The sequence below is a fragment of the Anticarsia gemmatalis genome, chromosome Z (genome assembly GCF_050436995.1).
Source record: "Anticarsia gemmatalis isolate Benzon Research Colony breed Stoneville strain chromosome Z, ilAntGemm2 primary, whole genome shotgun sequence".
NCBI lineage: Eukaryota > Metazoa > Arthropoda > Insecta > Lepidoptera > Erebidae > Anticarsia > Anticarsia gemmatalis.
The window spans coordinates 4,836,095-4,855,540 of NC_134776.1; the positions used below are offsets into that span (position 1 = coordinate 4,836,095).

Genomic DNA, 19,446 nt, shown 5'->3' on the forward strand with positions numbered 1-19,446 from the left:
CAATATAATAAGAAATTTGTTTTGCTGTAGACGGCCGAAAAGCAGATTAAACCTAACATCTGCCAACCATTGGTAGATCGAAGTATCTGTGTGTACCGTGTGAAGGAATGAGTGTTCGCAGACGGTCTCTCCCTAAATTTCGCTTCTTTGAGCAAACTATTCTGTGTCACCTGCTTTTATTAACCACTATCATCTGTTTAAGACTTTGTTAAGTAGGTATACCTATACTTACTCCTTGCTCTTTATCTCTATAGCTGCTTCACCTCCATAATGTTGTATAATTATTTGAACTAGTCTAGTCTAGACAGTAACTATACAAAAAAAAAGTGCAATTACGCGTAAAATAATAAGTGAAGTGTGCCGAGTTAACAAACAATAACATAAACCATGCTCTGTAAAAATATCAAATAAAAAGAAAACAAAACATTGAAAACAATTGGATTTTTATTATTCAATTATCATACATAAAAGCAAAAGGAATTGAAGATTAAAATGAAAAAATAATAACAACCAAACATCACCACCTATACACATACAACTTGTGCTATCAGTTTGTTCATGCGGGCGAAATTCAGCGCACGCGCATCCCAGAGACATTCGCAACTAAATCACTTTACTAGGAGCATTATTATAACATAGAACTACAGCTAATATTATTGTGATTTGTAAATAAATATAACATAACTGTTGTAATGATTTAAGGTAACTAATTTATACGTACTAAAATGGCACCTAAAGCTTTTTAATTAGTAAACTTTGCAGTTAACAAACAGTACATATAAACTACTACACCTATAACATGTAAACATAATCTACTCACGTCATGAATAAGAAGAACACATCAGTTGCGAATGTCAAAGTATGCGCAAACGCATAGATAAAAACACACTTTTATGTGATCAAAACAGCCCAATTTATTCTCATCAGCCAATTCTTGCCCGAACTAAAAATATAATTAGCAATAGCACGGCGAAGGTTCGCACTAAATAAATCGACAGAATTCGTTGGTGTTACACTTAGAAATATATAGTTTCGAAGAGGAAATGCCGCAGGAACATCGGGGTTAGAAGTCAATTAATCTAGGAGAATACTTGAGCAATAAGAGCGCCGTGAACACTGCACACTGGGCGTATTCAACACTGAAAGAACCACAACACTTGTCCACATATTGAGTTAGTTCATTATTAGTTATACTCGCAAGTTACAATCATACAAAGAGAAATACTTATGACTGGTATCTATTAGGAAACATCAGTTACGCGACTTTTAGTCCGACAGTTTTTGCATGCAGGTAAAAATTCTAAAAAAAGAAATTGAAATTGAATAGGTACTTTTTGTACTAAAATATGCATGCAGGTAATTCGATTATGATGTTAAGTGTTAAAAATTTATATCAAACCTTATTGTATTGGTGTGGTTACTATTTAAATACGATTTTAAAAATATTGTAATACTTTGATAGTAAACAATCAAAGTACAACGATCTCGTCGAGTCCCGTATCTTTTCCAATATCAATCATGCTATGCTAATGTTTATTATGATATTGGTTAGCCGATTTGTGATTATGTTATCTGAGGGCATAGTAATAACGGAGGTCAAATAGGTCAAAGAACTCGAGTCTAAATAAAAAAGTTATTGGACGGTAGGTGCCAAGTAATTTGTTGACACCAGTTGAGTAGGGAGTACTTTGACAACAATTTTGATATCCCATGTTGTAAAAGATGGCTGGACGTTGGGACCGATGAACGATTCTTCTACGTAACAGATGTTTCCACATAGCTCAAGAGTTAAAAGACAACATAATCTATAATCTAACCCCGACAACGAAACATTTTGGTTTTACAAAATACTTAATAACGTAATAATTACATTTTACAACTAAAATACTACAATAAGCCGTAACTAACTTGTATTTTTTTCATCGATTACTGTACCGACGGTCACCCGTCACTGCTTAAAAACTAATAACAAAAAAGAGAAACCGAATGTTTTACAAAAAGTGTGTGTGTGTATGGATAGATTAGACAACAAAGACATACAGCTGAGTGTGATGGTAGGTAGTACAGGAGTAACTACAAATTTTAATACTTTAAATATTACACTATAACTATGCTTCAGTCTTCGTTTAATTATTTATAAGTTTACAGCCATTTATGAAGAGTAGCGGCTACATTTCGCGCCCTTCAATGACCACATTATATTTTGTATATATACACAACAAATAAGTGCGCGGCCGCGTGTGTATACATGCCACGCCATACATAGCCGCGCTCACACAAGTACGTTAACATCGCAAATGTTACATCGCATACGCGCGTACGCATACTAACACCACCAACTATTATTATTATTAAATTGTTTTAAATCTTAATTCGGTATCATTACAAGTCTGAAATGTTTATTAAGGTTTATAATAAGACATACATTTATCTTAACTGACTATTTTAAGAAGTTAAGAGATAAAACTGCTGGCCATTAAATTGAGATATCTCGGACGACACAGTATTATTACATTAAAATAGTAATGGTATTAAATAAATAACTAAAACAAATTTCGAGGACAATACAACAATTATCATATGCAAACTAGTAATAAATATATTCGCCGTGTTAAAAATCAGACAGGACCAATGCCTCGAGTCAATAATAAAACAAATAAATACAATCAGCTATAAACAATAAAAGTGATACATATAATTGCATGTAACGAATAAGTTCGCGCAAAGCGACCTCTCTAAACAACGTGCTATGTCATAACAAAGGAACATTGTGATGTGGCGACATAATAATATATATCAACTCTCACACAACCTTGTTCATTACTACTTATAAATAAATATAAACAATAAATCGTATTCATCATTAATTATATAAAAATTCATCAAAATGACAAGAATAATAACAATTATTGAATTATTGAAATGTCATAAAATAATAATAATTAATTTGCAACATTATTGACTGAATTATACATACTGTGTCGAATTATAAAATAAATTGAGAAAATAAAATCATAAAATCCATCACGGGGAAAGCATCTTAAACATAATAAAAAAAAACTTAACATCTAATTCCGGTTATCTCTCTTTGGAATACAGAGTAAAAAATAAAGGAATTTGGCAATGTAAGATGGTTCATTAGCCACCATTTTATCTACTGAACGTTTTAACACCTATAACTAAAGTAATGGTATTGAATGGATAATTATTGAGTACATAATGGATACTTGAGTTACGCAAGACTATATGTAAGAAAATCTGTCCGTAGCACATAAATAGTCCGGTGGGTAATATTATCCACTTGCAAAACGAGGCCGTGACACTCGCGTGTATTCCAACCAATAATAAAGGACGTTACAAAATTCACAGCTCTGTACGTACTAGTCGCCCGTTATTTTGGTGGAAAGTGTAAAGCACCGACTGAACTCCCGCCGCCCTTGTCGCTGGTGTGCTGCTCGGTCATGACATCAAGAATAATTCCACAATCTACGTCAACTATCATGCACATGACTCGACACTACTATAACTCAACAATAATAACACTTTACCGAACTCACAATAAAACTGTATGACACTAGTGAAAAAATCTTGGCACAACAGCAGGTTTTATTTCTGTTAGTTTACCTTCATAAGCATAATATTATGTACTAACAAATCTGTTTGTCACATATGTCGTAGATTTGTTCTAAGAATAATTGTTCAATGTGGAAGTTGTTCTATAATTTTTGATTGATCATTGAATGCTGCAAAGATTCCGAATATTATCTGTTTCAGAAATAGCAGTGACTCTTCATGTCTTTGATAGCATTAAACTGAACTAATATAATTATGATATGCAAAATTTTTGCCATAACAAAACGTCATGAGATTTGAGAAAATATTGTTGGTTTTTAAATAAAATAAAATTTTTCAAAGAATAGAATCTCACTTTACATGGCTCAATGTGACACACAGAATCATACAAGATAATGATGCATGCACTGAACAATATTCCTGCTTAAGATTTAATATTTTCATAATTAAAATGACGATTGTTACAATAGTCGATTGAAATAAAATCTACACAACAAAGAGAAACGAAAGCAGCGATTGTCGAATTATATCTTGATTGTATAGGACACGTATAACTGATAGCATGACCTGAAGAAAAACTCGATTATATCGACGAATATATTATAATATTCGATATACCTAAGTGGCGTTGCTACCGGCCGCTATATGTGCAGACGCGCATAGTCAACTACCTGATTAATATATAGTTTTCTAGTCAGGTCAATTGTCAAGCAGTTGTCATTCAATGTCCACCGATAAAATCTCTAGAATCAATACGAATTGATATGTAAACCGGTATGTATAATGCAGCTGCGATATTCGAATACTGACTGGCAATACTGTAGGTGTCACTTGAGGCAGCTGCGATATTCACGACCGACGCACACAAATAAGCTATTTAACAATTCCAGGGCGCGTACAAGTTGGCGTAGCGACGCAGGAGGCGTCGGTTCAGTCGCTGCTATTCATCGCACTTGCGGCACGCACCGGGGATGTCGAAGTCGAGCACCAGGAGCTTGGTCTCCTCGGTACCGTTGCGGGAGCCGACGGCGCAGATCAGCTTAGTGGCAGAGGCGCGGATACGCCACACCACTCCGCCCGAGCCGCCCGAGCTCAGCTCCACCAGGTTACGGATGAACTCGCCGGTGCGCACGTCCCACAGCTTCACCGTGCCGTCGTCAGACGATGTGATCACGAATCTGTTGCTCGACTGCAGGCACGTCACCGCCGACTGATGCTTGTTGGGTCCTGCCAACATTCAATGCAAACGATTACATCTTTGCCTTAACACTTAAATATTACAAAAACAGCATTTTGTTACTATTCTATGAATTCAAATATTGTCAATATATGATAGTGCATTTGTGCAATTTCAATCTTAACTAGTTCCAAAAACAGGATACAATAATAACTCACCAGAAAGCGTGTGCAGACAATGCCCTGTGGTGATATCCCACACCTTGACAGTAGAATCAGCATTGCCAGAAACGAGTATGTTAGAATGGAGTTCCATGCCAGAAGTCAATGACTGGTGGCCAGTGAGAGTATGCTTCAGCTGGCCTGTCTCTACGTCCCATACGCGGATCGAAGTGTCTAAAGAACCGCTCACTACGTGCACTCCGTCGAACTAGAAAAATGTAATAATGTTCATTACTTTGAGTAATTAAACAGGACAATATGTTTAGTATAGTAAGACAATTACATTCTTCCTAAACAGTAATACCTAAAGCGGGCTGAGAAATCGTAGTTCCAATGCATAATGTTGTCATTGCAACATCTTTAACAACAGTCAACTATTATAGTAGTAATTAGTAACATAATATTAAGAAGAAATTACCAAATGAACTACATAATATATCTCTGTAGATTTTAGTGACCATATACTGTTTACTTTGGTTTACTACGTTTCTCTATTTCAATTAAGTTAAATATAGTCAGTAGAGCCAGTGACTATTGTTTAATGTCAAGACTCAAAGTAATAAGAGTTGTTACCTGCAGACTATACACCCTGTTGGTGTGTCCAGCGAGGGTGTGCAGGCACTCCCCGGTCTCGGGGTTCCAGACCTTGACGAAGTAATCGTAAGCGCCGGAGACGACGAGCTTGCCATCGTACTGCACACAGCGGACGGCCGCCAGGTGTCCCACGAGAACACGCAGGCAACGACCGTCTGGGATCGACCACACGCGCAGAGTTGCGTCACGGGACCCTGACACCACCCTGACGACAAACAATTCACGTCAACTCAATCTGCCCATGTATAACGCACTCGGTTCGCTCAGCCAAAGGATTTACGACCATAGTCAATGATTCGCTGACAAAGGGATATATATTATATAACGTAAAATGACTGTTATGAATATACGTAATATACTTATTATGCAACAGCTTCCGGGCGTGTTTCGTTAATATCAGCATAATATATTAATGCGACGCCAATTGTCCTAGTTATTTTAATCACATTGCAGTTTCGAATTTCGATACGCTCAGCATAAATATTGATGATTACCAATCAAGCTGACGTGGTATTTTATCGACCTGCGTTAGCACAGAGTTTATTGATCTTTAGTCTGAATAGATTGTAGTTAAAGTATCGATTAAATAAAATTATAGTAAATAAATGAATCAATAGCTATTACTGATTGCGTCATAGTAGTGAGGTGCAGTCCTTATCAGTGGCCTAGTGTATTAAACCTATTACATAGCACATGACAGTTCACTGCTTGCAGAACTGATCAAAATAAAATTGAGCTTTTTTTGTGTAGAGAAAAGATTTTATTACAAGTTCATACATACTATAACGTGAAAAGACTTTTTCCCCGACCTAATATATAACAATTTGTCTAAATAATTAGATATCGTAGCAGATATTATTACGGTAACTTATTTTAATTTAATTATTTATGTACCTAGTTTGGGTACCTATCTAAGAGCACTTAATACTGTAATATTTTTCACTTTAATATTTTTCACTACCAAATACTCTAGAAGAGAGTTTAAAAAATAAATATCTACCATTTAGGCTGGACCGCTTTGAAGATGACAACATTATTTTCAGCATTATTTTGAGCATTCATATAACTATAAGAGTCTGATGAACATGGTTACCATACATTGGCCTACCTGTCCAGTCTATCGTGCCTTGCAGATACCATAAACCAACATCGAACATCAAAAAATCACACGGTCTGTTAGAGTCGTAACGTGAGAACCAAGTTTTACTTACTCACGTTTCATACAGACATAACATTCATATCAAAAGTTAAATAAAATGTGGGCGTGTAACACGAGAATCACATTTCATCATTCATTAAACACAAGATACTATGATAGAGTATAGTATAGTTGAATTATCTCTCAAAAAGAGTACGCTCTCGCGCCGGCAGTATCGGCTGTCGCGCATTATGTTCGCAAGCAATATAATAAGTTATGATACCGTACTACTCACTGATAAACAATTCTTATCATAAAATGTCGGGTAATCACACAATGGGGTCCGTTTATTATAATAGATATATAAACATTATATAAACAATTTGTATCTTTTTATAGTAAAATTTATTGTCATTAGTAAACTTATGCTTTATCGCAAGACTCTCTTCTATTCAATATTACTTAAAATGTGTAAAAACGGCATTGTTTATTAAGTGTAGTACTAGGAAAATATCCAAAAACAATATGATAATGGAAAAATGGATATATTTCAGACACTTCTGCTGTGAGAATGATAGGCCTAATATTATACGTGACAATATTTTCAGAATGATTTATTAATAGGTCTTAAAATGGATATATTGTGCTGAACTCTTAAATAATCACATAATACTGTAAGAAGCCATGTTATGAGATGTTACGTATCAGCCTAGCCTTTCTCTTAACGACGTTGGAGTCGGTTTCCGTCTCACCGGATGCAGCACACCGAACCAGTATTTTGCATGGAACGTCTGCCTATCAAACCTCCACAACCCGTGGACTGTCAGATATTTGAAAATTACACCCGGGATCCACAATTTATCGTGGCTTCCAAAACATGAAGCAGCTTGGTGTGTATATTACGATCACGCATCAACTAACTAACCTTAGCAAGCGTAGCTTTACGCTTAACCCGAGAGATTCGAGCCACGAGCTCCTCCGAGATGTTACATATTGTCTCATTTAAATTTATGGCAGATCTTAGTTTATTTACTCTAGTGTGTTTATAATTATTACTCTACATTTAGTCATAAAACTATGATAAGATTATATTATGAGTAGTTCAACAAATTAAATATTGCGCTATTATCGAGATAATTGTTTCGGCTTCATGTTTACTTAGTCATTTCTATTGTTTAAAATTTTACATTTGTTTACGAGAAAGGAGCCTTGGAATTCGCTACTATTTGCATATAGTAATAAAAATAATATATGTATATGAAACGCACAGCAAGGTTCTATAAAGTTAGATATGATTCTTCAATACAGACAAGTGCATAATAATAGTGATTTCTAAGTATAGATAGAAGTAGACATAGTTGTTAGTTAAGAACTATGCACTATTATTATTATTTTTACAATCTCTAATGAAAAATAATTTAGTTTTTTGAATGTCACCTGGTCGTAAGACGTTTATAATTTCCAAGAATTTTCGCACAGCTCATATAAAGTTTATTTTCTTGCTAGGTACCTATGTTATGTTCTCTTATTTCAATGTTAATGACTTGTAGTCATTTATTGATAATTCATTCAATATTTACGCAGCAGCATGTTTATGTAATCATGTAGGTATCAATGTTTCGCAAGCAGTGGTAACATGATAATATCAATCAATAACAACATTCCATAGTTTAAGTTTTCTTATTTTATTAAGACTTGACTCGGAATGAAGGATGACATAGAAAATTAAAACTTTTCGGTTATAATTATTATAAAAAAAGAAATGAACAATATCGAGTTTCATATTTAGGATTGATATTTATGTTAGAATACTTAGAATCAAGTCGAGACAAAATTAGATGTAATTCGTTATTACCTGTTCTGGTAGAGATGCATGCAGCGCACCGTTGAAGTGTGGCCGGCGAGGACCTTCAGACACTGGCCCGTCTTGGCGTTCCATACGCGCAGGGTGCGGTCGGTGGAGCCGCTGATCACCAGGTCACCAACCATCTGAGACGACCACACGCCGCCCGAGTGCCCCACCAAAGTACGCAGACACTGAACAAATGAGACATTCCAGAATCTTAAATAGGTTTTTGACACCACTGTATAATATTATAAGTTCGATTTTGATATAGTTCAACAAGTAAAGATAGAGACTGCATCAAATGACGTTTCTTATAGGATGAACTGTACATTTATGTAATTGTATTTTAAAAACTCACCTTGCCAGTAACGGCCGACCAAACTTTCAGAGTTGTGTCATCACTGCCGCTCAAGATGCGGTTGCCGTAGAACTGTAGGCAGGTGATGACGTGGTCATCGTGGCCTCTCATAACGATGGGGTTCTTGACGGGCTTGTGCAGCCAGTTGTTCTCGATGAGGTACTGGCGCATGTATGCGGCCTTCCACGGCGACGCGCAGCGTGGCAGCGATCTCGGCATCTTCTTCAACGTAGTGATGCCAATACGACGGCATTGCTCCTTCCACAGCAGGTTGTCTTCGGCAAGGAATCTATGCACAAAACACAGTTATATTATTGAATATCAGAAATGTGAATGCTGTTTTTTCATAATTTGGTATGCTTGACAATCTAACCATAGATAATTATTTGCTCGCCGACTGATAAAGTATATTCTTTGGATAGGTTGACACGTGTATGTTTTAGCAATGGCTTCATAAAGTTTTTAAAGTTCCTAAATAATATAAGAGCAGTGATAGCCGAGTGGTATAAGTTGACACCTCCCACGCAAGTGGTCGCAGGTTCGAATCCGAGGCAACACACCAATGACTTTTCGAAGTTATGTGTGTGTTAGAAATAATTATCACATGCTCCAACGGTGATGGAAAACATCGTGAGGAAACCTTGCATGCCTAAAAAATTTGTTTAAAAACATTTATTGAGGGCATGTTAAGTCTCCAACCCGTACTTGGCAAGCGTGGTGGACTCAAGGCCTAACCCATCCAGGGAGGAGACCCTTGCCCAGCAGTGGGACATTAATGGGTTAAATTAATTTATTATTTATTATTATAAATAATATTAAACGAGATACTAAGAGATAGACTTACTTCCAATATCGGCAAGTCTGTGCTGCTCGGACCAGGTCTTTGGGCTGAAGATAGCCGAGGACAGTGAGCGCCAGCTCCTTAGGCAGTAGTGAGATGAAGTCGCGCTGGAACAACGGCTCGATGGCTTTCATCATGTGCCGCACTTGGCTCGGGTCGCAGCAGTTGATCAGCTCGTCTATGGCCTGGATCTTCTCTCCGTTAGACCACGAGTGGAACCTGCGGATACAGTAATATACAACATACATGTTTGTAGGGGTGAGTTTCGATGAACCTACTCTTCTACTCGTAGAGACAGTTTGTATTATCGCAGAATATAAACTTATGCTGTAGTAGCTGTAGTATAACATTCTCACGAAGGTTCGTTTATTTATTTTTTATTCTTTAACAAAATTATTAAAATATTGAAGTAATTTTTTTTTATGTCAAAGAAAATCAGTCTTCTATTCGCCACTTTTGAGAAGAAACCACTTTTGGAAGACAATAAATATGATATTTCAAAAAGGTGACATTGATGATTGTCAAGGCAAGTAATTATAATTACCTATTGAGCCACTGCTTCATCTCTGGCGGCTCTTGGTCACTGGAGCTGGTGCCGGCTGAGCTGGTGCCGGGCATGGGCGAGGACCAGCAATCTGGCCCCACGCCGGGCATCATGGACCCATCTACACAGAACTTCTTGGCCGACTGCGGCGGCGGTGGCTCGTGACGTCTCTTCCTCTGCCAATTTATATTGCATATTAATATTTGAGGGAGGGACATTGCTCAAGATATAATCTTGGAAGCAAAATTGGAAGCAGTAACGGGAAACAAAAGACTAATAGAGTAAGTAGTAGTGTAATGTTAATTTAAAAATAGTGCATAAGCACAAGAATAAATACTTCTTTAAACAGTCTTTTAAGTCATTAGTTCACGGAACTTCCTTCTTTTGAACAACGTGATTTGAAGCTATCAGTAAATTAATACGTGATGAAAGGAGATATTATTTATTGATTAGTTAGAGTAATAGTTATTAGCTGTTATACCGCCGGCGCAAGAAATAGGAGTTAAAGTTGTTTCAAAATTGTAAACTTGTTTTCAATACTAAAAGAACGGGAGAATTGCTCAAGTCCTTGAAGCCCTGTGAAGTAAATCTGCAGACTGAATTTGTCCTTGACGGAAATAATTATAAAGTCCTAACCTCCGTCGAAACATTTCAGACAGAGAATTTTTACGGGTTCTGAAAATCAACGTAGACAAAGAGTGACTCCGACAAACTTTCTAGAGTAATTACTTAGTACCGACTTGCTTTGGGAAAACACCACGTGGCCGATGTTGTGAAACTAATTCGTATTATAGTATAAAAAAGTTAAAATATCCGTTATCAAAAATATTTATTGTAGAAATATCTATTGTCGTCACAGTGTTTAAGTATTTACCTTAAACATCTAAATCTAACTGTTTTCGGTAGGAATTGCTATTCATGAATGGATTATAGTAAGTAACGATAAACAGATAGAGAATATCTTTAGAACGGATAGTAAGGGCTTCTTTTTTCTTAAAGAAGACAACTCCCACACTAGAAATTGATCTTGTGTCGCTTTACACATACAAACAACGAACACAAAGTATAACCAGACCCGAGACAACTTGTGGATTGTACAAATATTGGTTCCCCGTAGGAATCGAGCCCACGACCTCTCGATGCACTGGTAGTGGTGACCACCTGAACCACTGCGCCACGGAGGCCGTCGATTGAAAACAAAAACGGCCATAAGATTACTCATAGACCGAACGACTGCATGCATAGGAGAAGCTTTTTTAGAATAAACGTGTCAATACGTAAACTATCTTTTTTTATCGTTATTCTGTCAGTCATAAATGGTAAGTGGGGCAATGTATGACAAATACATCAAAACGTTTCGTCACATACTGCGAATTCGCAAAACAACACGAGATTGAAACAAGAGCCTATAACAATATTTGCGAGTGCATGTAATTAGAATCCATTCAGTTGGCCCAGTTCTTGTTTTGCACTTGCATCTGCAGTCTTATATTTCAAAACAGTATTGGTTTTTGCTGACAGGCTCAAGTTGAGTATGACTAACAACGGAACTACTGAATCGAATATAATGAAGAAAAAGCACATTATAAATTCCCATCATTTATATGCCTCATATTTTAAAAGTCTTGCCTTTTGGCTAAGAGTATTGACAGTTGTATCCTGAGGAAGTATAGCAGATCTTATAAAACGAAGATCTTGTCATAGGTCCAATACGAATCGTATCTAAAAACAGACTTAATTTAGTCAACCGACAAACAGAAGCTTCGAGACGGTTATCTAAATAACAAAATTTGTACTATTTTAAAGACAACGATCCGATAAAATTCTCATACAGCAATAACAGTCCCTGTTGTGTTGCTGTTAAATTATTGATAAAAAGATAGAGCATCGAAGTTGATATACGTTGATTTAATGTATTTAGATTGTTGAATGAATAATACATGATCGAGAGCGGCCAGCTGAATACATTCACTGTCCGATACGCCATGATGTTTCAAGTAATAACAAATATAAATATTATGTTACGGCTCTACTCGACTGTTTTATTACTGACCAATTTTACTTTTGCCTCTTTGTTTCTTTATTTAAGTTACTTCAACTGTTAGTAAAATTATAATCCCACAACATAATCAACTATTGTACTAAACTGATGAAAACTAAATCTTGTCCAAGCAATATTTGTAAATTTAGTCTCTAATGTACAGTTTCAAAATAAATATTTTTTTAATAAAAAATGTTGACACCCCTCCGTTGTTATTCTTGTTACAATATACCACAGATTTAATTTATACTTAACCCTAAAAACAGACTGCCTGATAACAATCCACTGAGGGAACGCGCATTCTGTAATCTACTCTACTAACACTATAAAGAAACAACCATGAACACGAGGAATTTCACACGCTTCATACATAATCACGTGGGACAAGACAAGCAAAATATAGAAATAATCATCCACACTTAAACATCAGCAGCTACAATAAGCCTAAACAATAACACATTTCTATCTCTCTCTATTTTCTAAATTCACCGCATAGAACAACTATCACATTTAAAGCCAATACAATAAACACGTACCATAATCATAATGATCCACTTCGTCTTACAGAATCACGACAAATGAGCTAAATACCAATCAATTGATCAAATCAAACTATTTCTGTCCCATACAACAGCACAATAACAGTGTACAAACTAAACTATGATATTTTCACCTGTAGGGAATTTCTAAGAAACCTCGGAGGCGGGTAGTGTGGACCAATTAGCGTTAGGAATCAACGATATCAATTACACAATAAAAATACAGATATTATTTTTCTAACACACGAGGAAAGCTTTTAATGAGGAAAAGCTTTCACATTATTATTGTAATAAACTACCTCGGCACGTGCCAGTTGTTTTGGGCAATATAATCTCCAAAAATATTGTTTTTACGGGAAATTCATAATAATATATAATTGGGGAAGAATATCGGTGAAACAAAATTACTTTACATAGATAGTTCTGTTTGGCTGTGGTATAATTAGTATTTTCATTACACCATGACCATTTACTTAGTAGTAAGTCCCGGCAACAAGCAAATGGCGGACAAAGAGCGCGCCACATGGCCGCTGCCTTGCTCCACCATTCAAACTGCCCCTAAGTTTCAAACTCAGCAAGTTGTTTGCCCAAACTCATGGAGTTAATATTCTTGATGCAGTACCAACAATCAACACAGTTGAAATATAAACTTAAACGTGTTTTTAATTGTTTTGGTTAGGTACCTAAAAATCATAGAATGCCGCTGTTAAGTGACTATGCCAAAATGTCAAATTTAAGTATAATAAATATTCAATCGTCCAAAGAATGACTGCAGCTTTTCTTATCTCTGTTACAAGACAGTAAAATAGCAAAAAATTCAATAAACCAATTTAAATATGAGCCAAGCCATTTTATCCTTTTCGCGGTTTTCCCATATTCTTTAAACTACTTTAAAGGTTATAAAGGATAAGTTAACTCGTTATAATATCAAGGACTTAGTATCCTTGATATTGGAATTATATTTATAAATCACAAGTATGAATACCGTACCGAAACGCTTTAAATAATTAATAGATACCTATCAAAGTAACGACTACAAAAATCGATATTCACAAAGGATTAAAATAGATTCAATACTTTAGAATCGACTGAACTGGTTCACACACATAACTGCGGCAAAAGGAAAATATGTATAAGTAGAGGCGATTGATGTGGCGAAGAAGTTGAGTTCCAATAAGAACAGCTAACAGTTCAACATAATATAAAATGACTACGACAAAGCTAGACTATTCAACGATACGATAATACTAAGCGTAACGACAGGGAGACCGCGCCTTTACAATAATACATCTATCGGGGTTCTGTGAGAAAGAGTATGTCCAGAAACTTGTTAAAACGAAACAATAAAACTGATGATGATGATTAATTAACTTTAAAAAAAGACAGTGAAAATATATCCTTTTGATATTACCTGATCAAAACAAAAAAAGTACTGATGTTTAAAACATTCAATCATTTTAAAAGTTACACTTACCCAAAGTCTTTCTGGCTCCGGTTCCGGTTCCTCATCTTCGTCATCATCCTATAACAAAGGAAAATTAAATAAAAACAAACTTAAGGTAATAATATCGTGTATCTTTCGTTTAATATTATGCAATATCAGTGAGCATAAGCTTCAATGATACGTACTTCATGGGAAGAGAGGCAGGTGCACCACAGCTCTTCATGCACTTCGTCCTCCGAATCATCATCGCCATCGCAGTAGTTGTAGTTCTATAAAAAAATGATAATCAGTCATTAATTTGTAACTTAGTGTAGTACTGCACTGAATCATAAATATGCTCCAGTCAGAATAATCCCAGCTGTAAACACACTCACCGAAGACTTAGAACTCCCAGGCTCATTTTTCCCACTGTCATCGAGACCGAGCAACTTGTCCGCATTGGACGTGGAAGGCACGCTAAACTCCTTAGTACTGTCGGAACTCGAACTGCCAATACTCGATGCGTTAGAACTCGTTCTCCCTGATGGTCCACTCACACCATCCAGATCACATCCCTCGTCATTCTCACATAAACCCATATTATCCGCTTTATACATCTTCCCTTTAGGAAAATCTTTCTTCTCTTGAGTGTTACTATTCAATAGTTTTTGCATAAAGTCCTCTTTTTGCTCATGCACATATTTCCTAGAATGGATCATATTTTTGATTGTAGTGTTGCTATCATCGCCGTCTTTGCTGCAACCAGGTAGACTATAGCCATTGGGTATTATGTTCGGGATACTCGATATAGTCTCGGAGCTAGACGCTAAGCTAGAGTTGACGCTAGATAAGTTTCCAGAGTAATGCGACGTGGCTGCTAGCTTCCCGTCGACGATCATCCCGGAGCAATGCTTCAGGATTCTATTTTCTTCGTCAAAGTCCGCCCGCTCTATGTCGTCAATCTGTTGCCTTCCCTGGCTTTGTGAGGTGGTTGGCTTCTCGACTATATCGGGATCATTTTCAGTCTTAATCTCTGCGGTTCGTTCATAGGGGGATCGGTCTGGCCCCTCATAAATATCACACGCATTTTGCGAACATGATGGATCCATTCTAGAGCGTGGTGTTAACTGTAAAAACGAACGGTTGTTAAATCAAGCAGCAACAAATGAACATTATAGTGTAAACAATAACTGTATAAACAATCAACGTAATGATCACGTCATCTGTTGTACTCACTGTTCTTTGTAATGATGAGTTTACTTGTGCATGAGCAGGTCTCCTGTCAACACAACATTATACAAATTAGTAAGTTTCTACTTCAATATGTCTGGCATTCTATAACTACATCTACCTCTACATCTACATGTATGATCTCTACTCTCTATGTGTGATGTATATCAACTTTACCTAATGACATTGATTTCAAAGTGAATCCACCTCCTCCGAATCGGTGCTGAGTTTTGCATTTTTATGATTATTTGATTTCAGATTTTAATGAAACACATTTATACAAGTGATGATGAAATGGGGGCAGGAGTATTATTCAAACTTCCTGTCAATGGCAGTCTTATCTTCTTCCTGGACAGAACAGATTCATGCAAGACGGACAACACAGAAGACACATTAACATTATGAAAATGGCTGAACACAATGATCTGATAGAATAAATTAAGTATTGACCATTGTTACTCCTAAGGGTTAGATAGATATTTATAGGGAGTAAGTAATCATTCAAAGTAAAAAAAAAATTAATTACGTCAGTCTTGAATCTGATGAATATGGTGCAACTATGTTACACTGCATGAAATCTCTGACAACATAGGTTTGTGATGACAACTTGCAAGAAAGACCACTACTATAATGCAACCAGATCAATATCCTCATAAAAATATTGTTTTCTATTAAGAGGAGGAATCTATATCTAATCATCCATTAATAAAAAGACGTATTTTATTACTGGATATTCAGATAGGGGTATGAACAGTATTTAGTTGGCGACATATTATAAAAATAAAATGTTTTCCATTTACAAGTATTTGGGCAATTATATGGGTACACAAAATTATAAAATATATGGGTACTTTTCAAATATTAATTAATGAGATAAACATTAAACCAAGTGAATCACTCACTTAAAATCGAGACATACCTGAATGAGCCTAAAGCGTAAGTAAGACTTAGTGAAATATGTTATAATATATATATTATTTAGTAGTAACTGCACAGACTTATATCCGATGGTACTGATTGTTATACAATAAAGAATATCTCTGAGCGTGTCTAATAAGTTCATTGCACTATGAAATGAATACCATGTGTGTTCCAACCGTTATTGATGCAGAAAATTTGCCTGATCGACATTATAGAGCACATTGAACTAATCTATAACCTCAAAATTATAGAGTCAGGCATAAAGTTGCAGTCATGGAGTTTTATTACACATGATGCAATTTATAAGTAGAGCAACATTATAAAAAATGATTGCTGTAAACATAATTGCAAATCAATGAAATGACGATTTAAGTTATATTATATTTTTTATGTTATTTTCAGCAATTTTTCTTTTTCATATCAAAAATGCATTACTCTAATAAGTGTCATAATGGAGTACAATTAAAAAAGTTGTATGTTTATTTACTTGATGAGCAAGTATTATCACAATTTTGACAATTGTAAATAAACAATTCATATGAAATAAAAGTAACATGTAACCCACTAAATTCCTCAAATATACAATAAAATGTTCACCACATAACATTCTGAAATATGAGGAAACAATTTCTTTATAAACAAAGAGATCCCAAAGAAAAACTATCACTTGTGGTTACATAGCTACAATGCACTTGATTTATACTTGAAGTAGAATAAATCACAATCAAGTAGCCTATTAATCACAGAAAAAGAAGTGAAACCTTGTCAGTAACATGAACAGGTGTAAAACCTAGAAATGTTATTCATGCACTGTCTGAACTAAGGCTTGAGTACAACATAATGATCACAATTGCACTAGTATTGATCTGATATAATGTACAGTGGTTACAGTTGATTGATAAGACCTGTAGGAGCAACAAGGAACAACAAGATCTCAAGGCCATTGTGTTCAATTGTTTCTCTCAACAACTGTAGCCAATGTCATAATCAAGGCCATCACAATCATATGTTTTACACTAAAGTTAACAACAAAATCACACCCTTAGCACAATGATCAAACTGCAATGCTAGAGCATCAATGCACCGACGCGAAATGGGGATCGAAACATGTACGCACGGGCCCCGGGCAGAGCTAATACATGCATCTCTATACAGGAAATATATCACATGGACGTAGCATCCTATAAAAACCTGACGCAACCAGGACTATCACTGTGGGAAACGTTTTTTGTGACTCAAAACTAACATTAAACGCACATCTGTCGCAACAAAAAAATGGGTAAAATTGTTCACAATATATTATGGCGAAATTCTCTGACCTTAACGTAATTAGAACTCTTAAATTTATGTGATCGGCTATACCTATATTGACCTACATGTGCAAGGACTAGACAGGCTGGATGCGCAGAAACGCATCGCGAGGTGAATACCTCTGCCTGGGATTTTGAAAGGCGTGAAAACATAAAAAAAGTGGGATGGGAGAAGCAATTACGTGCCCCACGTCCGCTGCAATAAGACTATAAAATAATTAACTCACCTGATTTACGGCTATAGCGTTACTAATTACATTTGTTTTGCATTGTGTTTATGATAGAAACATAATTATGACTACTGAATATGACCGAAATAAAAAAAATAATGCAATGTGCATCAATATTTAGCATTGACTTCAAATCAAACACCGTGGTCGGCCATCGACCATAGATAACATTTAATAGTATTGCCAGAACAAAAACCTATTTTATTAATTCATGTGATAAGACATTGTTACACGTTTCATCTTTTGATACCTACTATTTTAAATAATTTAAGACACGGATAGATTTATAGGTATTCAATTGATCAAATTTTGATTGATGAAATTGTCTTTACTAAAATTTTCTGTATTACAATAAATTTACAAAAAAATCCTGCAATATAAAATAACCTTTAACCTTCTATAGTTCCTTGCTTTAAAATCGACTGGTTTTATATTTCTTTACTACCGTTAATTTTTGGTCTCTTAGTTTATAATGTTATTTGACTAAATTTGTAGTATAGCAAATACTTGATCAATTTTATTTCGGTAAAAAATAAATAGAAATTTTAACAAAGTCCTCAAAAAGAAAACATATTATCTTATCATGATTCTTAATTGTTAAGCCAATCTGTTGGCCAAGTTTAAACGGATATCGCATTGTTCAACAAAACCACGGTATTCATAGGCATTATGACATTAATCTTTTTACATAAATTAAGGAAGTATTTGAAATTCTTAAGGCTATCATCTATCAAGAATCTAACTCTACTAAACGTAGAATGAGTAAAGTATCTTTCGCTCTACATAATATGCCAATTTGTCACATGAAACAGATAACTCAGCCAGCGCTAGTCACTCGTATAAAACAGTGTTTTATTAATCCACAGCCTGAGGAGTGAGGACACATCAGGTTCCTCAAGTAAGTATTATTAAGCTCAATTCACACCACAATGGCAGGCGAGCCATTTCAGTTTAAAATAATTTGAGACTTAAATTACTTGAGAAGCTCGAAACAGCTTCACACGGGGACAGCTGACGGCTTCTGCCGCATGCTGTCCAAGTGTATTAGCCTTATCTACTTTAGAAAGGGTTCTTTGTCTTATCCATAGGCAATTGAGATTGAAAAAATATTAATGACATCATTATTTCTAATTTTATTGTAATGAAGAGTCTAACAGATATCTAGATATTTAGGGGGGTCAGTACTGAAAAAGTTTGAAATCGCTGCCCTAAAATACGGGATTTTTTTTTAAGTTCACTACAGAAAAGCCTTCTTTACACGTAATGATTCTTTTGCAACACTGTAAACAATTTATTATAACTATTATTTTTTTATTAAAACTTGATTTTAACATGCCACTAGCACATACAGTAATAATCAACAAAAAATCATTATTGAATAAATTCACCAAAAGGATAAGGAAGCATACACACTTTTAAAAAATAACTGTCCGCCAACAAATTCTTAACATAGGTACAAA

At 35.5% G+C, this 19,446-nt stretch overlaps 1 protein-coding gene across 2 annotated transcripts; it reads right to left on the minus strand.

The window, feature by feature from the left end:
- Window positions 1–426: 426 nt before the first annotated feature.
- Window positions 427–18,139, minus strand: ago (F-box and WD-40 domain protein 7). 2 transcript variants are annotated; one of them, XM_076134409.1, is made up of 13 exons: window positions 17,984–18,139; window positions 15,703–15,873; window positions 15,532–15,574; window positions 14,691–15,422; window positions 14,502–14,585; window positions 14,347–14,394; window positions 10,293–10,468; window positions 9,752–9,967; window positions 8,908–9,196; window positions 8,559–8,740; window positions 5,545–5,770; window positions 4,969–5,179; window positions 427–4,800 (listed from the first exon to the last, which is right to left on the minus strand). In XM_076134409.1, the coding sequence occupies exons 2-13, from the start codon at window positions 15,759–15,761 to the stop codon at window positions 4,514–4,516; spliced, it is 2,553 nt and encodes an 850-aa protein (XP_075990524.1). In that variant the 5' UTR covers window positions 15,762–15,873; window positions 17,984–18,139; the 3' UTR covers window positions 427–4,513. The 2 variants fall into 2 exon arrangements, with proteins under 2 accessions (XP_075990524.1, XP_075990525.1); XM_076134410.1 differs by lacking the exon at window positions 15,703–15,873.
- Between the last annotated feature and the right edge of the window lie 1,307 nt (window positions 18,140–19,446).

Coding starts and splice junctions, on each gene's coding strand:
- ago (XM_076134409.1), bottom strand. CDS start 15,761: ATGCAAAACTCAGCACCGATTCGGAGGAGGTGGATTCACTTTGAAATC. Junction 15,423..15,531: donor ACTCATCATTACAAAGAACA/GTGAGTACAACA, acceptor TCGTTTTTACAG/TTAACACCACGCTCTAGAAT. Junction 8,741..8,907: donor GGTCGGCCGTTACTGGCAAG/GTGAGTTTTTAA, acceptor TCATTTGTTCAG/TGTCTGCGTACTTTGGTGGG.